Genomic DNA, 23,836 nt, shown 5'->3' with positions numbered 1-23,836 from the left:
CTACCTGCACTACACTTCTTACACAATGTTTCCACTTTTCATCTCTCTCTCTCTCTCTCTCTCTATCTCTCTCTCTCTCTCTCTCTCTGTCTCTCCACACACACACGCACACACACACACACACACACCAGCTCAACTGGTCACCAAACCACAGACATCATAACATCATACATGCCATTCCTCCCATACCTTAATGAGAGACAGAAAGACTCACACACTCTCTCCCTCTCCCTCTCCCTCTCTCTTTCTCTCTCTCTCTCTCTCTCTCAGCCCCTCCTGTACTGCACAGCTGGGCTCCTTCATTAGTCCTGTTTATGAACGTTTTGTGTGTGTGTGTGTGTGTGTGACGATTTATGCTCTTGAGCTCCCTCTACCGTTGCAGAGTGTAATTCACCTTTACAGCATTGTCCTGAAATGGTGGTTCCTACCCTCCGCCAAAAGTTATATAGTGCAGGTTCTGCAGGGCATCAACAAGTTCCCACTCCTTTATAACAGCTCTGCTCCTCTGTAAATGTTGCACAGTTCACCCTGGAATTATTAGTTTTAAATGACAAACACCACTCCAACTCATCCCAGGTCGTCTGGGTAGTGCTTCATCACATCAGGGAACACGGCTCCACAGTTCCACGGTTAGGCTTCGAAGAGGTGTCCAACATGTTGCAGAACGAGCCTTGAATCCTGCGTTGCAGTGGGCGGACCCTCACCGGTTTCACGGACTAGGATTGGATAAAGAAGCTGTAATTGTGAACTCCAGCCAATCAGAACGCAGCGGGCGGGCCCAGGAATTCTGGAGCTTTACTCGCGGGAGAGATTCCGACCGAGCTCTTCCACACACAGAGAGAGAAGGAGAGAGAGAAGCAGAGAGCCTCGGTCTTAGACACGGGTTAAGTTTAACAGTACTTTTGAGGGAACCGGGAGGATGGTCCGGTTCTGGATTTAAATCCTGGAGGATCAGGATTGACTCGCTGCAGTAACCCGGTGAGTTCAGTAACTTTATTTCACTGCAGGTCTCCCTCTAACTCTCCGCGGAAGGTCTGCAGGCGTTTTGATTTCTTCCAGTTTTTTTCTTCAGTTCGGCATGAAAACAGGTTCCAGCTCAAACCTCAGAAAATTAGGAGTTTGTTGGACTCTCCCCGTGCGTCCAGAACATCAGCATAAACCCCTCTGAGAGAGACACATTCCCGGTCCTGATCTTGATCCCGAGGGCGGGGGGTAGGAGGTGGAGAACTCGGACAAATGAGAAAAGAGCGAGCGCTGTTTTTTTTACCGGAGGAAACTTAAGAGTCTCCATATTAACACCGGGTTTTCTGAGGTGATCTCAGGGTAAGATATATTAAAGGGATCGATATGTTCAGGGGTTAGATCTGTTCAGAGGTAGATCTCTTGAGAGGCAACACCGTCCCCACATTTCGTGTTTTACTGGATCGTTGTTGTTTTTTTTAAACCTGAAGAAAAAGTGACTTGGAGTGAATACATTCACCTTAAACAGTACCCTGTATACGTCAGTTATTTTACTGTAAAGATCCCCCTATCTTTAATAAAAGAGAAAATGCATTACATGACCTGCTAAATCCTGTCACAGGCTGGTTCCTTCAGATTCAGAGAGAACAGAGACCAGGGCGAGACAGAGGATCAGCACAGACCCAGATTTTAAGTTAGGCCATAAATAAACCCTCTACAAAACACACATTCATCAACATCGCTGTTTACAAAACAGGCTTCACTTGACACAACTCTGCACAACTGGACCTGAGTATGGACTCGTTACTAAAACACTGCTCCTTTCCGCTGTTTTATTTTTTTTTTTACTAAACTTTGACATCATTTGAAATGGTCATCTGCCCTTTAAAATATGCAGACAAATGTTTCTGGATAAATGGACATACGGAAATGATCCAACCTTACAAGTGAAGGTTTCTGAATGAACAGTGAAGACGAGTGCAGAATCATTATAGAGAAAAAGTATAAAACTCAAGGCATCTGTCAATAAACAGAAAACAGAACACTGCTATATACTGCTGTTAATACTCCATCCGTGTGTCCGTTTTAATATGGCTGAGGACTGATGAAATGTTTGGAGATAACAGACAGGTGTCAAGAAAGAAAGAGCTGAAAGCAGAGAAACAAGTGACAAAAGGACAAGCAAAGCTGTATGAGTTTCTGTTGATTAATTAGGATTAAACTGGGGGAATATAGCCTCAAATGCTTGGAGGAACCCAGAGTCAGCCTCAGAATGTGAACTCTGCTCCTCCAGGACCTCACGGGAGTTTATAAAACACGCTCCGCGGATTAACCCCACGTCCAACACGAGTCTCTCTTCTGACCCTGCAGATAACAGCCAGGGCATAGTCAGAATTAAATAAAGATTATTAATATTGTCACAGCGAGACCTTTCAATATTTAAACATTTAAAGAGGAACATTCTTAATCCATTTTTACTCCGGGTGTTCTGTGTGACTGGATGATTACATCGGGATCACAGATTATCACTGCATTCTGTCCCAAAGGTACTGTTGTGTGTTGAGTGGCGCTGGGCATGGGAAGACACTGCAGCTTTATATTCTATTACAGTCACTTTTCTAACGAGCTTATACAAGCCATGTGTGTCCAGATGAACATCTGACAGCATTGGCTGCACTTTAAAGAAGCTTAATTCACTAATTCGAAGGGCGACTGGGTTCTTTTTAACATATCACGTACTGAAAACACAGACTAAACTCAGGTCAGATATAAACAGTATTTTCTTGTTCAATTTTCCTTGAAAATGCAAAGGATATTTAATTTTCTACAGCACACATCTTTGGAATGTAATGACTGACATTATTTTTTCCACACTGCCTTTATTTAAGTTTGAAGAAATGGCAGAGAAGGATGAGAGTGAAGAATGTGGAAAAATAAAGAGTCTAAAATAAAGAGAACTAGACTTTCTTTGCAGTTGACATGAGGAAGAATAACATCCCCCTGATCCCCCCCCCCCCCCCCCCCAACTGCCCTCTCCAAACACCATCAGTCCAACAGAACAGGACACTGGCATTCTGCTAAACAGACTGTTTAAACACACACACATACTGCGACGGAGAGAGAATGCTCTTAAAAGGCAGTGAGGCACAGTTATTCCCCATCGACCTGACACCTAAAGAGTAGCTGTTCTTCAGCTGGACTCAGACAGTGCTCCTCTGTTCTCAGTCTCCTCTGGAAACACCTCCTTTCTGCTCCTGGTGGACTAGGCGCAGGGTGTAAAGCAGGTAGAGGCTGAAAAAAACCCTGTCTTAACCCTTCTGGAAATTAGATGACACAGATGTGTTATTTCTTCTACAACCGCATCTCTTGTCTCTTACACATGCACTGCCAGATGGTCTTTCATTTCCGCTCCGATCATGAGTTTGTGCTGTCCTCAGAGTGGGGACTCTGAGGATAAACCCCAGACACAAGCGCAAAGGTGGGAGAGGAAAGAGTGGGACACCAGAGAGACAGAGCCGAGAAGCTACAGAGAGCAGTTAAAAGAGGGGCAGATAGTGGAAGAATTAGAGTAAACCTGTAGCAGTGTTAGCCATGAGTCTGTATGTCGGTGTGAGCCGTGGTTAATGACAGTGATTAAGTTTGAAGCCTTTGATCTGAGAGTCATCTGTAGCAGTGTTCTGTAGGGTTCTCCAGGTGTCGGGTCTTTACTGTGCTCCTGCTTTTCTGGGAGCTGCTCTTAAACCAGTCTCGAGCTTCAAAGGCCCCAGAGCAGCGCTGACCAGGCCCTGCGTCTGAACCCTGCCAAACCAAACTGAAGAGGAGCCTGATGAATGGGTTTAAATGATGCGTTCAGAAGAACCACTTCAAAAAGCCTGTGGAACTACACACACAGGCACACCCCGAATAACCCCTGTCTCGCTCGCCTTCTGCTATCCTCTCCGAAAGACTTTCTTTAACTCTTCCATCAGCCATTTTACTGCTCTCTCCTTCTCTCTGCCCCCCCCCCACCCCCCCCCCCACACACACACACACACACACACACACACACACAAACCCAACCCAATCTGGAACATTGAGTATCACAAAAATCAGAAAAATGTGGTTGTGTTCACTAAACAATTACCTTTCTAGATAACAGACAGAGAGAGAGAGAGAGAGAGAGAAAGAAATAAAGAGAGTGAGACAGATCAAGTCAGAGAGACAGATGACTGAATACGACCACAGAATGCAGCGCGGATATGAAAGCATTTAACCCGAGACTGTAATTACGTCCTGACTGAGACGTGATCTGAGAAAGAGACGAGCTGCCGGAGACAGAGACAAGCTCCAGAGAGTCTCACGAGGGCCTCAGAGGCCGAGTCTGACCACAGCTCTAAGCTCCCTCTGAAGGTCAGATGCTGAAGTGGATGCTGTTAATGACTCACACAAATCAAACACGTCGCACAAGGAACTCTTTACCTTCACTCCAAAACTGATTAGATGATAAGATAAAGTCCTGACATTAGACCTTAATGGAGTTTACTTAATGGAGTCTGGTGCCACCAGGAAGTGGTGTGTGTGTGTAGGTTGTGATGCAGCGGGGACAGATCAGGTGAGGTAACTGCACACACAGGTTTTTTTTACACTGAGTTATGAATTTAAAAATATTTCGGGAGCGGGTCTGGAGAAGGTCACAGAGACTCTGACTCTTTCCCTGTATTTTGCTAAACTAGTTTAAAGTTGAAAAGCATTTCTGCAAAGTAGCAGTAGTTCAGATGAGTGGACGACGGTTCTCCCAGGTACAGTCCACAATTCCCTAAAAATACAGACAATAAATTGTGCTAGTCTGTGAGTGTGTTACAGATGTCTGTAACGCCGGTTCAAAACAGTGTGAACAGTGGTGGGCGATATGAACGCAAATCAATATCACGATTAATTGTACATTTTACCACGATTACGATTAATGAACTATTATTTTATTTTTGTATTTTTGACCTCCATAGTTCAGTGATGAGGCTTGTACTGTAAATATGCTCCACTATTAAAGCTGGGTATTTTTTCTAATGTGGCTGGGAGCTTGTTCCTCCCTTGTTTTCTGAGCAATGTTTATATTTGATGTGTGATTATGCTTTGGTCACTGAAAGGTTTACATACGACTTCTTTGTGTTCAGTGCCGTCTAAATTATAGTCAAAGCACAGCAGATGCTGTGTTTTTCTTTGGTACGAGCTGCTCGAGTCGCTTGGTGTTTAGGTTGCTTCCATGTGGCAGATAAGGGCAGAGTCATGTGACTACAGCTTGGTAGCGTGGTTTTAAAGGGACAGTACATGAACACACAGTGGGGACAGAATACAAATAATCGATATACACAAGATTATGTCGATTAGAATTTCTGAATGTCTATTTTGATTCATTTTCGATTAACTGCCTAGCCCTAGTTTGAACTTTGTGTCACTGAAGTGTTCAGTCATTTGGGAAGGGTTTCATTTTTAATTATCAGTGAAATCTCTTTATAAAGAACACATCAGCAGAGCTTTCACCCCAAAACATTTAAACACAGAAGTTTAAACACAGAAGAGGGTAATACCACACTATATTTACATTGTTACATTTACTTGTGTAACATCTTGTGTAACTGCACTTTTAACATCAGAACTCAATAAAGACAGAACGGTTTCTTATCGCCACACAATGAAGTTTTTCAGGTTAAGTTAAAGGAAAATGTAAAAATGTTAATTATATGATGGTGTGGATTCACAAAGACATAATTACTGTATAAATAGCGCCAGACTGATCTGAGGCAAGTTCTGTACCTGATGGAAACATGTTCAATGTGAGTTTATACAGAGGTAAACTCAGAAAACACATTGAGTAATGAGCTAACAGGTGAACCACACACACACACACACACACACACACACACACTCTTTAACCCCTCAGAGCCGATACTGTGAAAGAGACGGCTGACAGAGCAGAGAGTCGTCACCCTGCATTCCAGCCTAGAGCAGTGTGTGTGGTGTGTGTGTGGTATGTGTACTGTGTGTCATTCGCGTGTGAAGGCGTGTGTGTGTGTTCCATGGAAATACCCACAAGGCCTCTGTGACAGATTGTACACACTTCTCTGGAAACTCTCTGTATCTTTTTGCTCTCTCCACATACACCGAACAGCCATATCATTAAAACCACTGTCCTCACTAGTTTCTCTGTAGTTCTACACTTACACTTACACCCTGTACTCTATCTGCTGCTCTGCATACTTTGTTAGCCCCCTTTAACCTGTGTTCATTAAGTGTCAGGACCCTGGCTGGTGGATCATTTCACTGCTGATTCACTCATGCCAGCGCAACACACACTAACACACCGCCACTACGTCAGTGTCACTGCAGCACTGAGAATGATCCACCACCCAAATAAAATGCAGAGCAACAGATGGACTACAGTGTGTAAGTTTAGAACTACAGAGTGACCGAAGTGGACAGTGGAGCTGAGAGAGGGCTCAGTGAGGGGACAGTGGAGTTGAGAGAGGTGAGGGGAGGAATAGGGACGTTGTTTTTATGTCATGGCTAAAGGGTGTAAAGGTGCCCATATCCTGGAAGTGATTTCACAGCTGAGCTGCTGCTGTGAATCCTCCACTCGGTCCAGAGCATCAAAACGTGTGCAGAACTCAGTGCTTTTGTAATAAACACAGACATACAGCACTGTCACTGCAGCAGTGAATATAAAGATATTCATTTACCAGTCTGTCCCCCACACACACATTCTTACACTATCACAGCAGATTAAACATGTACACAGTCTGTAATTAACCATGTCTTCCCTTTTCAGAAGCAGCAGAGCTCATCTAAAACCAAGGGAATCAGAGGAAAATAAGAAAACTGAAGTAAAGGAGAGGAAGTGGGTTCTACACCGCGGTGAGTTACAGACTGGTCTGGTCACACCAGCCAAAAAGGTGTGTCTGAACTTTTCTTAATGTTTTCATGTCAAAAGGGTTATGGTTATTGGTAAATAGATTTATCATTCTGCCTATGGAATGTCCTAAGTATTGTATAATCAACAAAGTATGTGTGTGTGTATGTGTATTCATTGTTACACATGGGTTAAATGTGGAAGGCAGATTTCATTGCACGGAATGTGTGAGGGGGGCCTTTCTGCTGGAGGCTGGTAGCCTCAGGCCTGGAGCAGTGTGTGGAGATGGTCCTCTCTGTGTGTGTGTGTGTGTGTTTTGCTCACTGTTGCAGTGCCTACAGTCTTATGAGGGCCATGGAGGTTAAGCCGTATGTTTCCTCCCTGTTTTCCTCTGCAGCCTGAGGCCAGAACACACTTCACTGAACTCTATAATGACCGACTGCAGCCCGACAAATCACACAATACAGCAGCCACATCATCGCTCGGTCACACACACACACACACTCACTCACTCACTCACACTCTCTCTCTCTCTCTCTCTCTCTCTCTCTCTCTCTCTCTCTTCAGGGTCAGGAATGTAGCTCTAGCTAGGTCTGTTTATGGACAGATTAAAGTATCTCTTTTATTACAAGTACAAAAAAAGTAAAATATTTCACATTTCAACAGGTGAAAAATCTGTCTACTATTTTCTATTTAATATAGGGTTTGTCAGATTTACACATCATTGCATTATCAATTTCATTGTGTTGTATTTGCTGCAACAAAAATAAAGAGAGGCTTTGCGTAATCGAGTGCAGAGTAATGTTGTAATGAGTGCAAACTTAATGCTGAAGTTGTTGTGGGAAATGAAACACACAGACTGGTCGAGTGAAGAATAAAGTGAAACAGAAAATGTGAGGAACATTTCAGTGACCCCAAGAGCCCCAGAGTTCAGCTCTACAGACAGACAGAGCAAAGACAGACAGGTCCACAGTCCCCTCTCTCGAGTGTCCAAACAGATCAGTCTTTACAGCATGCGACAGAAGGGTCCTGCTCTGTTTATCTTTCCCGTGAAGCAGCATGAGCGTGTGGGGATTTATGGAATATGCCTCAGAGCTGTTTGACTTGAAGGATCACAACTGGCAAAGAGTAAGGAGCCTGTAAAACAGGTATAATACAAATTCTTCACTGAACCAAATGAAATAATCAGAGAGAATGAGGAAAGACACAGTTTCACCCCAACCGTCACCTCCTGTTGCAACAGTCCTCAAAGTTTTTAATGTAACCTTTCTCAGCGTGTGGCTCTGAGCATACGATGATATGAACACATGAATTATAACAAACATAACAATGCGGTGACTTTGAGTGCAATCATGGGTTCAGGAGTGACTGACAAAGAAAGCCAGAAAGCAGAGGCTGAGGAGTTTGGTGATAGCCGCAAACGAACAACAGCCTTCATCCTTCGCCTCTGCTCTCACTGAGCTGCCGAGGAGCAGAGGATTGCTCTGAGAGTTGTTTCCGGTGGATCTCTCAGTGTCTACCTCAACCAAAATGTTTATTTAAGGTATGGCTCACAGAGAATTTTATTACTGAATGTGAGCTATCAGCATGATCATATTTGCATAGCGTGGCTCCTAAAAGAGGTCTCTCAGAGCTGCAAGAGTTAAATCACACTAAGAAATTGTTAGTTTTAGCTAGTTAATCTAGGTGTACAAGTAAGTTTTAATTCTCTCGTTCTTTTGTCATTTTATGGTGACTGTTGTTTCGTAATAAAAATCACAATTCTCATAATATTCTATATAAAATAACCTTAAAATGAAGTAGTATGAATATGGTGAATTTTTTGGTAGCTGCATTCGTTATGAGGTCCATCAGGAAAAAGTGCTGCAAAAGCATGTGATGGATTTGTTCTGATCTTGGGGCGAAATATTGTACCCAAAAGAATGTGTGTGTTTTGGTTTAGACGATTTAAAAATGGGGATTTCAAAGTTAGAGGTTGGGAATGTAGCGTATTAATACTTATGTTGTAAAACTTGTATGAGGCGAGCTACAGACTTTTTTGCATATAACCCTCCTTCAATGAACAGCAGAGGCTGCCTTCCTTCTCCTTTACCTTTTAACTCCTGCTCTTCGTTTCCTTTATTTCTGAACTCAGCTCTTTACACAATTCGACACCAACTGAAATCTAACGAACGCCAGACATTCCATCTCTAACTGTCACACTCAGAAAAAGAGATGTTTTGGCAGGTGTGAGGCTCAAACATTTTGGATTCCTCTCATTCTTGCCTTGTTTGTGTATCTTGTGTGTGTGTGTGTGTGTGTGTGTGTGTGCTTTGATGGGTGGAATGGAGCTGTACAGTGCAGCGTACAAAGTGTTTCTGTTGGGGTTGGAATTCAGTCAGAGCCACTCACTGATGTGTGGAGGTCGTATCGAGTGAAACAAATGTTCCCTCATTTTTTAAAAAACCCTCATAAAATTGCTTCAGCATCAGCCAAGTTTCTAGAAAAAGAAAAGCAAAATGTTTTAACCGGGTCTGAAGTGTGTCACTTACTCCAGAACAGGTCGAGCCAGTCAAAACATGTGCTCGCAGATACTGGAGAATCACATGCTAAAGGAATGATACTTAAACAGGAAAACATACAACAAAACACGTATGTACACACACACTCTCACTCTGCTCCTGTAAGACAGCTCAGTCTGACGTGCTTCACTGTGCACAAATAGAAATCCTTGGACTGTTGCTGTTTCTCTCCTGATCCTTGCATCATCTTCTCTGCTTGGTGTTATTTACTGTTTGGCTGTTCCTGCTCTCTCTTCCTGCTCCTGGTTAAACTCTCACAGTTGGAATGGTTCAGACCCTGCACCACACTATGTTCTACCTCTTTGTGCTACGGCCCACACTGCTTTCCACTGCAGAGTAAAGATTTCTGCTGCACTTGCTTGTCCCTAATATTAGCTACCATTCAGTCTGAGGAGGGACGGAGGGGACATGAGGACATAAGATCTAATGCAAGAGAATGGTAACTTACTCCAAAGTGGATTAAAACTAATAACAAGATGGTGTTTCATACATTAAAACAGTAAGGAACAATATGAATAAAGACCACTTTTGTACATTTTGTCCCGTTTCGCTGTTTTGATGGGGTATCACATGAGGAACTAATCTAAACAAAGTTCTTCTCTGTGGTGATGGACATGATGACAGCAGAAGCTTTGTGTAATAAACTTTTCCCTGGCGCGTCGCTCTGTGAGTTCTCTTCATTACAGCAGATTACAGATAAGCCCATGCTGGTGAAAGATGGAGGTCCATGTATGACTAAACTTGTGTGAGGCGGAACGTCTGGCTGTACCTAATAGCCCTCGAAACAAAGGCAAAAGGAACAGACAACATTTTCTTGTGGGTTTAAAAAGCTACTTGGCCCAAATCCCCAGAGCTCTTCAGAAAAGCAGAGCAAACTTCCGCAAGCTTCCCTCCGACTCCCCCACTTCACCTGGAGCTCCCGACCCAGGGATTTTGGCACTGACCGACGCGGTGATGGCACCCACACTGACACATGCTGTGAAACCCGACCTGTGCGTACACGCAGCAGACCAGACCTGGCTCTGTTATCTCTGCGCTGTCGGCAGTGCCTGGGCCAAACAAAAGAACAGAGCATGTTCAGCTCCAGACAAAACACAAGACTACAAACGTGGCCGCTGGGCTCAAATGGGGGTTTAGACGCATAGAAATTTGCTGCTTTAGCCTTATGCTTCCACAGCCGACTGTGTTCAGCTGATTTTTACAGATGTGGTTTTTAGACCCAGCTCAGCCGAAATGTTCGGCTCTTGTACTACTCTTCTCCTACTCTTCTGAGCTCTAAAATATGACTCCAGAATGGAATTAACCATAAAACTAAAAGTTATTAATTTTTCAGGACACCCACAGGTTCCATGTTGACTAAAAACAGAATAAAAGTCACCCACACTAGATTGTAATGACTGAAATTAATTGGTCTGGAGACCTTGGAGGGTTTAAATGTGATAGTTTAAAATATTCATAGTCTGCGTCTGTGTAAAGCACTGTAAGTCCTGATCTCCCTCAAACTGCCACTGCACTTCACTTTAGAGCCATCTGGCATGTGGAGGGATACTGGTGGCAGTGATGCATTGTGGGTAACAGGGTCCAGCTGTAGTTTAGGGCAGGGTGGGAGGGTTTTTGACAGAGATGCAGTTTGAAGAGAGGGCTGCTGTTTTATTTCAGAGGAGCAGCGCTGGGTTTGTCTCTTCTCAAGGCTGCAGTGCTTCTGTTTGCCTGTCGGAGCTGATGTGGAGTTTAAAGGCGTACAGTGTGAATGGCCAGAAAGGTCAGATGCTGTAATTGCTCTGCTGCACTGCATTCTTCAGGGACCTGTGCCTCTCCTCTGTGGCTGATGAAAGCTCTCACTTTTTCAGGTTTTGAAGTTTTTTAGTTTTCATTCTGTTTTTTAGTTTTCATTCTTTGGTACTTGTCAAATTATAGACGTTATATGCAGAAGTTTTAATGTGTCGTCACAGAGCATCATTTAAACAACAGATCAGATTAAATGGTAAACACATCTTTCCTTTTAAAGGGAAAGTCAGAACGTTCTAAGCTCCACAAAATATGACAAATGTTGTTTGTACGTGACTGAAGTTGAACTTGTATGTAAGTTTTTATTTCACTGTTAGAATTAGAAACTGATTTTTGACTCGAGTTGTTTAGATTTGTAGCACTTTCGGGAATGCAATTAGCCATCTCAGGAATTTGGAGACATTTCCACTTTAAGTGATCCAAACCAGCAAAATTAAGTCAAAATTAGCCACATATGAAGCAGGAATAGACAACATCCTTATCTTAGTACGTGCTTTTCAGCATTGGTAAAAACCTCTAAATGACTTTCTCTGACTTGAGCAGAGAGAGAGAAAGCCTAGCATACCAGACCTAGCCAGTATGTTTTTACATTCATTTGCAAACATTAGGGCATTGTAAACATATTACACCAGTTTCCAGTCCAAACCAACTGGAGAGCAGCAAATGGTGAGGAAATATCTTCTGCACTGACTACAAAAAGACACACCTTTGAACCAGATCATCTCATCCTGATCCTCCAAATCCTCCAGAGCACAGATCTTATAACCGCAGCTTTACAATAAAAAGGTGAATAAAGTAATGCATTCACTCTCAGTCTGTCATTTCTGTGCTTCATTGATAAACTCCCTCTGCTCTTAAAAGATTTTTAAGAAAAGCTCTTCAAACTCAGCTGCTGCACGTCTCAGTAATGTTCAGACAAAGACGGTGTGGGAGGGAGACAGAGAGGACATTACAGAGCCAAAAAGCCAAGCCAGAGCCGGGTAAATGAACCGAATAACAGCTTCACCAATCATCCCTCTCTTCTCGCTCTCGTCCCCTAGGCCTGCACCTTGTGAGCACTTACGCTCAAATCCCCACTGCCAAAAGTCACTCAGCACAACTGGCGCAGAAGCTTTGGGCTAATCCCTGAGAGAAGGTTCTCATTCGCTGAATGACAAAACCTTGTCTATCTGATCGGAAAACAAGGAGGAAAATGGTACTGAAAGGAAACGTTGTGTTTATCTGAAGTGAACCTGGTTGGAAAAGAGCTCATAATTTCTCTTTGCCGTACAAAATTGCTCTCGTACTGGCTTTCGTTTTTACCAGTGGTTTGAAAAGAAAAAGAAAAAAAAATACAGAAAGAATAACCGGATATGGAATCGTGGAAAAAAGTATGCTCTTCTTTTTTCAATCCACTGCTGTTCCTCCTGTGTGAAGCTGTGCTTTACAAAAACATTTTTATGTTTCTGTCATATTCTGCAGACTAAAAACATATATCCAGGAGATTCCATTTCTCTCTCTTATAACTAGTGACCTTTTTAATTATTCGTTTTTTAAAATCAAGGTGCTTCTCCCTTGGGACATGGCCGCCACCATGTTTGACCTCAGATGAGCTTGTTTAGTTCAGAAACATTGTCCTTCTTCCCTTTTTTGTACGTCTGAATTCTCCTCCCTAACTACCTAACATGAATAATGTGAGCAGCTCTTACGCAGCTTCTAAACTGTTCATTCACAAAAGTCCTGCTCTCAGATGGGAATCTACAAAGTAACAAGGTCAAATTAATTCAGTTGAGTACATTCCCACGGTGCTCTGAGGGCCAAACGCCATGGGACAGCACTGACCCATGACCCCAAACAGCCAAATGACCATGACTGTGTTCTGTGGGTTGTGTTATCTGAAATGACTTTATGTGTTTTCCAGCAGTACCTGCAATAAAACTCCAGGCGAGGCCTGACTGAGCTCTCTGTGCTTCACAGACCACTGACCACAGGTCAGCAGCTCCTCTTTGGTATGAATCTGGTGTGAATTCATCAGCGGAGGCTGATGCCTCCTTTCTGATGTAGATTCTGAAGTTTCTGGTCCGTTGAGAATGCATCCGGTCAGAATCCAAGACAAGTGACTCTATAGTGCCACTCTCTGAACTTCTGATCTTCAAAAGGCAAAGATTTAAACCTTAATGCTCCAATGAAGAGGAGAGAAATGTTAGAAGAGTAGAGGGCACGGTGTCTGCTATGTCCCTTTGAGCAAGACTCCTTCTGAACATTTTCTGACATTTCGGGCATTTCTTTAATTCTTCGATGAACAGAAGCTTCTGTGAACAGGGCACACACAGACAGACACAAAAAAAAAAACACTGCAGTCGCGAGATATTCTGACCGCGGCAGTAACCGGGTATTCTCCTGCTCAGTTTCGTTGTTTACACAGACTCTCAAACCAAAGAAAGTGGTAATTTACAGCCTTTGAATTATTGCATAGAAGACAGAAGCCTGCTCTGTCGCTTTATAAATGTCGCTTCTGACAGTTGAGCTATAATTCATGGCTGCAGTGTGACTTTTCTTTCATTATTGGAGTTATGGGGTTTGTTCAAATTAGCAGTGACGATGGTAAAGGTATGGATTGTGTCTAATAAATAAAAGATAATTTATGATCTAAGTCTAAGTCATTTCTTTCAATGATCAATAACACATTTTGATGAAATGCCAATCAGCCACTCAGCACATTGTATAAGGAATGCTGTATTGTGAATTGAATTTATAAATATCATATTATGAATGCCGCTCAAGAAAAGAACAACAACAACAAAAAAAAAAAACAGTTCTTATTGGCAAATAAGTCTCAGTCTCAGAAGAACAGAATGGACTTTCCCAAAACTTTGAAGGAAGTTATTGTGAGTTTTGGGTCGACAAATATCTCTGAGATATTTCTGACAACGGTCTAAAATACTTCAGCATCATTTCATTTTGTACTCATCTTCATGAATAAAGTTCTGAAATAAGGAAGACGAACACAAAGAACTGAAACACAGTTTCAATAGCAAAGATTCAAAGGCAGAAAAAAAGCTCTCTCTCTGTTTTTGTTTCTCTGTACTGTTCAGTAAAACTCAGAACTTTTCCTCAGATATAACCCCCCACACACACACACAATTTCACACTGTCCTTATCCTCCCTGAGAAAAAAAGAGATCTCCTCCCTCCTCTCAAGGCCACTAACTCTTGTGAGTAATTTCATACTCGAGGATGATAAATCGTTTCCTTACCCCAGTTCAACTGGGCTGTGTTTACTTCTTTCTCCTGATTTCTGTTTCTCCTCCTCAACTCTCGTTCTGGCCTTGAAGAATCTGAGCTACGTGCCTTATTAAACTAAACTGAATCCTGTGAGAAGACCACAGTTAAATTCTGTGCAGACATTTCTATGTATTTCCCTGCCTTGTACCTTCACTCATAGTAGACTTGTGCAGTTACAAATTCAAGCCTGTTAATTGACTGTTCCACAGAATCAAGGTCAGAGTGCATTAGGCACATAAGTAATTTGGGGTGGTAATCCAGAGCATGTTATGGACGGTCTTGGTAGAGGGTTATAGGGGATGATCATTTTCTATTTTCTAAATGTGCCAGGGAGCCGGTTCCACATAAAAAGATTCCGAAATGCATGCACTCCTGGATCTGGAAATCCTGGATCTTGTTATGGAAGGATCTGGCTCAAATTAGGCACTGCTAAAAGTGTAAAAGCTTGTCGCACAAATTATACATCCCTTAACTAAAGTGCAAGATACACCTGAGTCAACTAAGGATTTGTGGAATATTGTGATCAAACCATTTAACTAATTAATTTTATTGTTTTCATTAATTGAAGAAATCATTAACTTAATCTTGAATTTCTTGTTTCTCAGGCGCTGAGTGTGTGTCAGGAGCAACATGAAGCCGTTTGTCCCTCTGCTACAGCCACTACTGCTCTTCCTGCTTCTCCCGCCCTGTTCGTGGGCGAATGACTGCCCCAAAGACTGCACATGTTCACCTTCAGACTCCATCTTCTGCTTCCAGCGCCGAGCCAAAACCATGCCTTCAGGAGTCCCTACAATAACCAGAGACCTCTATGTCTTCCAAAACGGCATTGAGGCCTTACAGCAGGAGGACTTTATTGGGCTGGAGAACCTAGAAATGCTGGATTTAAGTCAGAACCAGCTGACCGAGCTGTCGGACAACGTTTTTGAGCATCTGTCTTCCCTCCGCAACTTAGATCTTTCCTCCAACAGAATCACTCATATTTCCCAAGAAAGCTTTGCTGGACTAAAGTTGTTGGAGAGGCTGTATCTTTACAGCAATGCCATAAAGAGCATCCATCCTGCAGCATTCTCTGGTCTGGAGCAGCTACTTGAGCTAAAGCTTCAGGGGAACCAACTGAGCACAGTCCCTGCTCTTAAAATGCCACATCTCCTTCTTCTGGATCTGAGATTCAACAGAATCCCTTCACTCGGGCCCAGCGACATTCAGACGCCTAGACTGGAGTCACTAAAATTGTCTGGGCTGGGGCTGAGCAACCTGGACGAGGAATTCCTAAACAGCTTAAAGAACATTCATGAGCTGGATATATCAAACAATCAGCTGAAGGCTTTTCCTCCGCTGCTGCGTGAGGCCAGAGGGCTAGTCATACTCAGTTTGGCTGGAAATCCCATGGGGCCTCTGAAATGGGAAGATATCGAGAATATGGCAGAACTTCAAGAGTTGGATATTAGCAACCTCAGCTTGCAGACCCTGCCTGAGAACATGATCCAGCTCTTCCCTCATCTGAGAAAGCTCACTGTGGCCGAGAATCCCTTTAACTGCCTCTGCTCTCTGGCCTGGTTTCCAAAATGGCTGCGTAACCAAGTAATCAGTCTGGGAAGAACTGATGAGACACGATGTCACTTTCCACTACGAAATGCAGGAAAGCTACTAGAGAGACTGGGACATCATGATTTTGGATGCCCTACAACCACCACCTTCACTACAAGCACAGTGAAGACCACCACTCCAGCCCCCTCTGTAATCACCACTTTGCAAAATACAACACTTGTCATTCCCCCTCTAAAGCCCAGTGAGGACCCTTCCACAGAGACTGACAGCTACCTCCCTCCTCCAGCACCTGCGTCCCCCAGCAGCAGCACAGACTCAGACCTCAGGATGAGTTTTTGTCCATCCAACATCTGTTTAAATGGAGGGACGTGCTGGTTGGACCATCAGGGTCTCCTTGAGTGCACTTGTCCTCGGGGGACATCAGGGAGATACTGTGAGAACGGAGAGAACCTCTCTGTATTTGAGGAGGTGGCCACAGGGACAGTGAGTGTGGAGCCTGAAATCATGGCACAGACAGTCACCAGCTCCTCCATCCTGCTGAACCTTCACCATTACATTGAGGTCCGGCCATTCCTCCGCGGAGTCCGGTTAACATACTGGAATCTGTCTGGAGCGGATAAACGTCCCAAACACCTGAATATTCCAGCCTCATACCCGGAGTACACACTGCGCGGCCTCCTTCCCAATTCCACCTACTCCGTGTGCGCCAGTCCCCTTGGGGAGCCCAGCAACACAGACAGTGTGTGCACAGAGGCCCAGACGTCCAGCCACCAGCACTCCAGCGCACAAGTGGACGGTCCTAAACTCACTACAATGCTCGTGCCACCAGTAGCTGTTCTCCTTCTGTTGATGCTTGTGGCTGTCGCTGTTGGCGTCACCTGCTATATGCATAGGAAAAAGGCACATCTAGACTTAGACTGTAACCCCTCTCAGCTGGAACTGGAAGGGGTTAAAGAAAGTTTGGACACTGGGGCTCTGCCCGCAAAGCAGCCGGAGATCATGCTGTCCTCATCTGCAGGACACAACGGTGGCTTGGACTATGAGGTGCCACTTATGCAAAATCACTGCTTGGCAAACAAAGACATCAACACTTTAAAGCCATCATACTTTTAATATTTTCAACAGTTTTCAGGAGCTCTGCAGACTCAAGGTCCAGATCCACGATCTATAACGTTATCACACATTAATAATGGTTTATATTTTTTCATCTCCCCTCATTCTAATTCAATTTTAGCACCAATTGTTTTTAACCCCAATGATGTAGCACAACACATTCTGCACTGGGCAAAGTCTGATGAATGAGATCAGGATTTAAAAGTTCTAGATGGGGTCTACCAAAAAGTTCAAACAGGTATTTAAATTTCACATTTTCTGAAGCTCTTTTTTAATAATCCTGTTTCATACAGGAGAAACTGAAACTAATTGTTCCAGTTAATGACTGAACCCTTTAGGCATTATGTGGCTTTGTAGCACCTACGGCAGCTCAAGTTGTTCTTGCTGTGAACACTGTGGAAAATGAAGATGAGGATTTCTGTCACTCAGAGACATTGATGCTTGTGTCTGTGAAACATGAAGTCAGCATGTGCATCTGTATATTTTGTATCTTTATAACTGTGTTGTTCAGTTTGTTTTCAGGCCCTTTTCAGCACCTGGGATTTAAAGCAAACTAAAAACAAAAGTCTTTGAAAATTAAAATGGCTTGTTCCACATAGCATGAGCGACTCAGAGGAGCTGAAAGACTGAGTGGAGCTGTAATTAAATCCAGATTATTTGACCCACAATCACCTTCACCCACAAAAAACTTCCTGAAAACCAGAATTACTACAGTTACAAAGATAAACAATCGCTGGAGTCCCCAGATATGATATAACTCCTTATTAATATCTCCTCAAAATGCACGTTCGTAAAATAATCACAGCCATAAAGCAACAAAATACTTTGCTTTTTCCTGGTCAAGCCGTTTATGTGCTAGATTTCCTGGGTCATGATAGTGAGAATAACACTAAAATGAACCCTGCTGGTTGTTTACAGCATTTCTTAGTAACCAGAGTGTGAAAGATCTCACTGAGATTCCAAAGGAGTTTACAAATGTAAAATGATTTATAATAAAACTTCAGTCAACACTTGTCCAATCAGTAGTCAGTTAATACAGCAGTGTTACAGCCGTGCACTGTTCAGACCTACAGCACAAAATCACACATCACACAAGAAGAAAAATGTTCTAATAATTTTGTAACAGAGAATTTACAATCACAATAAAACTACACAGCGATAGTTCCTAAGGTTAAAACTCAGGTGAGTGCATACAAGATGTGGTGACTCCAGCTGTAAACACAGTGCTTTAAGGTGTAAAGGAAGTAACCCTGGGTGCGGGGTGATGGTGGGCAGCTGTAATGATCGGCCTCTGTGAGGAACTGAACCACTGTTTCTACACTTGTTCTTCACTTAGTCTCGTAACTTAATACATTAATATTAATAACAATCCCTTTGACTGTAAACACACCTTTGGTCTTAAACTGTAAAACAGAACAGTGTGCTGTTTAAAGTCAGGTGTGTGTGTGTGTGTGTGTGTCATCGTGAGTGAGTCCTAACTGGAAAACAAGTGTAAACAGTCTGAATAATTGAAAATATTTCTGAATATTTTCGATAAACAAATTTTCCCTGTTAATTTTGGGAAACCCTCTTTTTGTCTGTTTGTTTGGAAGTGTATATTTTTGAAAGATTGCTTTGTTTAAAAATGCATATAAATAACAATAAAAAATCATAAAATAACCTCTTTATTTGTACTCTTTTTATCATTTCACCTGGCGCTAGGTACAGCAGGATTAAAGTGCCTTCTTCAGCCAGTCATTCAGGCTCTTGGTGATGAGAGTTTAGACTGGACTGTGAACACTGGGATAAACGTCTGAGGCATCTGGAGATGAACACACTGTGGTACAAGTGAACTGTTTCCAGGAGAAAATTTTGAGTTTTAATAATGGTTCTGTCAAGACAGAGAGGAGCTGAAGGAGAGAACATTAGCATCCATACAGCAAATACGAAAACGGGGCAAACATTTATAGGCCGTTCCAGAGAGAGGGAGAGGAAGGTATTAAAGTTTCTTTATGGGAAAGGCGTAAGGCCAAGGGGAGAAAGTGAGTAAAAACAGACCATACTGAAAATATAAAAAACAAACTGCACTGCACACCACATTCTCTATTCAAACTCAATACGCAGATTCTCTTTGTTTATATGTGGATCCCTACGACTGACCACCCATGTGTTTTACAGGTAGAGCACCAGCAGGAGCTCAACAGACACACACACAGTTTCCTAATAGAGTGGAAGGGGGTTAGAAATCCAGATGAGAGCAGCTGTTGTTCAAACTCAGTTTAACACAAACACTAAACTGTCCAATACTGTCCAGAAATAACACTTCCATTAGTATCCAATAAATAACACACGCACACACACACACACAGAAAGATATATATATATATATATATATATATATATATATATATATATATATATATATTGATAGAGGGATATGATTTTTGTCTCTTCTCTCTGCCCTCTTTCAAAATATTTGCATTATTCTCGACCTACACTATGACAAAGAGCAGGCGATGATGTACTGGCATGGTGTGTTCTGATATTAATACATTTTTAATTATTAATTGAAACAAGTGAAAACTTTCGGTTGATGAATAGAGGAATAAAAGTTTTATGATTATATTTTGTCATTTTATGGTAACTCTGGTGTCATAATAAAAATCACAATCATCATTTTATTCAATACAAAATAACCTAAACATTAAGTAGTGTGTAAATGGCGAGTGAAGAATTTATTGGTTGCTGCATTTATGAGCTCCATCAGGAGAAAGCAAAAGCATGTGATGGATTTCTTCTGGGCATGGGGATAAAATTGTATTCAAAAATACATGTGATTTTTGTTTAGAATATTTAAAGTTAAAGGGAAATTCTTAGTTAGGGATTGTGAATGTACTTCATTTTTAGGTTATTTTTGTTAAAAAGTTAATTGTCATATTTAATACTAAACACATAAAATCACATAGAGCCAGAGAATGTGTGAATTTTTAATTACAATTATAGATTACTCAGAAATACTTTTAGATTTATTTGTACACATAATATATTTTATTTGTACTAAGTTTTCTCAGTTAGAGCCATTTCCTCCCAATTATTCAGGTCTCCCCCACTGACAGGTTGTTACTAGTGTGGGAAGATCAGTGCAGTAAATGCTTCCTCCAATAATAAAAATACTAAAGAAAAATATCCTACAAACTCTACATTAACCCCATTCATCAACCACTTACAACCCCTCACAACAGACCTTAACCCCTCATAACTGATCACTACCGATCATAGCCAATAATAATTGATCATAACTGATCATAACCCCTCACAACCAATCGTAACCGATCATAACCCCTCATAACTGATCATAACTGGTCATACCTCCTCATAACCAAGCATAACCAATTATAACCCCTTATAACTAATCATAACCCATCGTATGTGATAATAACCAACCCTAACTTATCATAACCAATCATAACCCATACAGCTGAATAAGACTGTTACATTCACAGATCTAAAACAGTAAGAAAATAGAACTGAGTAAATAACCCTGTAATTAGTCATGTGACTGTAATTACATTTAAACTTCAGACAAAACAACAGTAGTAAGGACTAAGTGTTTAAAGGTTAAATACACTATTTGTGACCATGTCAATCACTGGAAAACTAAACATGCCCTGCAAAACTGGCGGCTCTGTGTGTGTATGTGTGCATATGGGTGTGTGTGTGTGTGTCATGGCAGGTAGCAGAGCTGGTGTGTGTGTGTGTGTGTGTGTTCCTCTCCTGTATAACCTCCAGTAAAAAGCCCCCTTTATTCTCCAGACTGGAGAGACCTGGTCCTGTGGCTTGGGTCCAAACCAAGAGCTGGAGCTGTTCCACTCAAAGAGCTCATTGTAACACACCACGCTGCTTTTACAAATTATCTTCCCAACATTCCTCAGAAAATTACTGCTGAGTAAATATTTTTTGGCTCATTTTTATTCTTCTTTCTCTTTTCTAAGACATCTGAGGGGGGGCTGCCGAGATCTGTCACTGTCCAATCAGATTTCTATCGCCTAGTATCTGTTTGAACTTTGTAACATATTTAAATTACTTACTGCATGTGTTGTGGGCCAATTCTAGATTTTGTATAATCCAAATGTATCCACTGACACTAGAACATAAACCTTTATAAAATAGAAATAGATTCACTAGAGTACATACATACAATTATATCTGTCACGGGGGTGTGAAGAGTGGAATTACGGGAGGCGGACACACTCGCTATAACACAGACAGTTTTAATAAAGAGATAACAAAACAAACACTATAATAACGGCACGACTGGGATAGGAAACAAACAATACCAATGACAATAACAACAAAACCTAACAACAACAAAACGAAATGACCGATAACAGGAAGTGAGGGAAGAGGGCTTAAATAAACGAACTTAACACGAAACACCTGACACAGATAACGAAGGTAAAGAAGGCTGAACAGAGACGGGACAAAGGTGGACCTAGAGAGAAACGAGGGCGGAGATAGGAACAATGATAGACAGAAAGAGCCACATAGAAGGAGAAAATAAACAAGAAGGTGCCAGGATGTGACAATATCATCTTCTGTCTAAATAAAAATATGTATCTATACAGGAGAAGGGAATAACCTTTTAACTTTTAATGGAGGTCAATGTAAAAAGATTTTATTACGAGTAATTTTAGAGCGTTTCTATTGGTCCATTCATGATGTTGCTGTATTCAAATGATGCAGTAAACTAAACTCCCACAAACATGGATGTTATATGTGTTTTGTCACTGGACAGTGATGATCTTTAGAGATCACTGACTGTATCTCCAAATATACCAGACTAGAACAAGACTAGAACAGAACTAATATATCTCCAAGCATCGATTTGAAGCATCGGTCAAATGTAATTTTAAAAAGTCTTTACAAAAGACCCTAAACTCTTTAATAACAAACATCTATTCACGTGCAAACGTTTCCTATCTAGCACCGAGTTTAATATTCTACCAGTGTTTCATTAGCTGTAAGAGAATTTGCTAAAGCTTCTCCATCGGTTAAAGAAAATGTGCACATCGCAGTAAAGACCCCAAGATAAAAATGTGTGAGACCTAGACTCAGTAAATGTAAAGAAGGTCATATTAATCCGAGGATCTGCAGAAACAAAGTGGCTGTGGGTCTCTTCACTGCTGAATTGGCCTGGAGAGATTTTTAAGAACGTGACAGGCTGTAGCTGCCGCTAAAGTTTCCTCCGGCAAGTGATCGATATTATTCCTGCTCAACACCCACCGCTCTCGCAACCCCCACCCCGCCCCCACCCACAACCACATCCTGGAAACAGAGAGGTAGATTTTGTGGTGGTGGAGCAGTTGAAGAAAAAAAAGACCATTATTTTTGGAGCCAGTGGAGATGGAGGTGTGTGTGTGTGTCTTTAGGAATGCAGCTAAGGCCGAAGCCCCTATTCATAATCCACACTCTGACACAAACTCAGGAGGATGAGAATCACAAACTGTGATTTTCTAAGGGCACTGATGATGTTCTGAAAGTGTTTACACTTTCTTTCTCCTCCCAGCATTTTTAGCACCTTTCAGCTCCAGTTCCGAAGTAAAGAAGCAAATCTGAGGAGGTAAAATTCTAGAGTGATGGACTACATCACTGTGTTAATTTCTAAACAAAATAATTCATTTAATGTTCCTAATCCCCTGAGGGGAAACTAGACCATTATCACCAGCACAAACCCTGAGGGTCTGAGGAAGGTTAGTCCTCCTTTGAATGTTTTATGATTCTTGGCTTCTATGAAAGATTCACACCAGTATTTGGGCTTCCAACACACACACACACACAAACACACACACACACTATTTCAATATCTCTCACCTATGTGTGTGTGTGTGTGTGTGTGTGTCTGAACACTACAGTCAGGACTTGTGGTTGTGAAAGTGAGGGTTTATTAATGCGGTATGAGTTAGAGGCTGTGCTCGGTTTATAGACCCCTGAACTTCCTGAAGTCAGAGTGAAATGGACTGCATAGCCTGGATAAAAATCAGCTGCAGGAAAGATGAGATGAATATGATCTCATAGGGAGAGATGTAAACAACACACACTGTTGAATGTGTTGGTACTCCATCACAGTTTTATGGTTTACACTAACGCTTTCTTCACATTAACAACTAAATCCACAAATCAGATTGTGCAAATGTGGAAGACAACAATCGACTGCGCTGCACTGCCAGAGTAAAATCTGTATATACACACACATCTACACACACACACTTATTCACACACACCCGCACACACACACACACACACTACAGCAGGCAGGGTGAAAGTCATCAAAGCTGGGTTCGGAATGCAGAGATGGCAGAGAGACTGTGTGGAAACAGAAAATGTGTGTGTGTGTGTGTGTGTGTGTGTGTGTGTGTGAGAGAGAGAGAGAGAGAGAGAGAGAGAGAGAGAGAGAGAGAGAGAGAGAGAGAGAGAGAGACATGCACAGAAATGAATATATCAGCTCCAGGCCTGAGGGGGGCGACCTCCAAAATGACTGCAGTCAAATATGGAGAACAGCGCTTTTCTACTCTAGAACTGTGTTTCCCACCATTTACTAAATGTACACATTTACTCTGCACATTAACGTTTAATCTATAGAACATATTTAAATAAATGATTTAATCACGACATATTCTAATTTGAGCAAAACAGTCAGGTCCAACACAAACTAGCGCTTAATTCTTCAGTAAAATAACACA

At 42.0% G+C, this 23,836-nt stretch overlaps 2 protein-coding genes across 5 annotated transcripts in view; one reads left to right on the top strand and one right to left on the bottom strand.

Annotated features, from left to right (window-relative positions):
- coro7 (coronin 7) overlaps positions 1-23,836 on the bottom strand; it is a 99,687-nt gene that overhangs the window by 20,118 nt on the left and 55,733 nt on the right. The gene's annotated exons all lie outside the window — the stretch shown is intronic.
- Positions 652-19,390, top strand: vasnb (vasorin b). 3 transcript variants are annotated; one of them, XR_010795153.1, is made up of 4 exons: positions 652-978; positions 6,764-6,887; positions 15,062-17,355; positions 18,819-19,390. XR_010795153.1 is itself a non-coding variant. In XM_066641741.1 (3 exons), exon 3 carries the CDS (start codon positions 15,087-15,089, stop codon positions 17,115-17,117), a length of 2,031 nt encoding a protein of 676 aa, XP_066497838.1. In that variant the 5' UTR covers positions 652-978; positions 6,764-6,849; positions 15,062-15,086; the 3' UTR covers positions 17,118-18,785. The 3 variants fall into 3 exon arrangements, 2 of the variants coding, with proteins under 2 accessions (XP_066497838.1, XP_066497837.1); XM_066641741.1 differs by lacking the exon at positions 18,819-19,390 and having other exon boundaries at positions 6,764-6,849; positions 15,062-18,785; XM_066641740.1 differs by lacking the exon at positions 18,819-19,390 and having other exon boundaries at positions 15,062-18,785.

This window comes from Hoplias malabaricus, chromosome 13 (assembly GCF_029633855.1).
Source record: "Hoplias malabaricus isolate fHopMal1 chromosome 13, fHopMal1.hap1, whole genome shotgun sequence".
Lineage (NCBI taxonomy): Eukaryota > Metazoa > Chordata > Actinopteri > Characiformes > Erythrinidae > Hoplias > Hoplias malabaricus.
Note: the sequence above shows the minus strand (reverse complement) of the source record. Positions and strands in the feature narration are given on the sequence as shown.

What these genes read in the sequence shown, in the direction of transcription:
- vasnb (XM_066641741.1), top strand. Translation starts at nt 15,087, where the DNA reads ATGAAGCCGTTTGTCCCTCTGCTACAGCCACTACTGCTCTTCCTGCTT.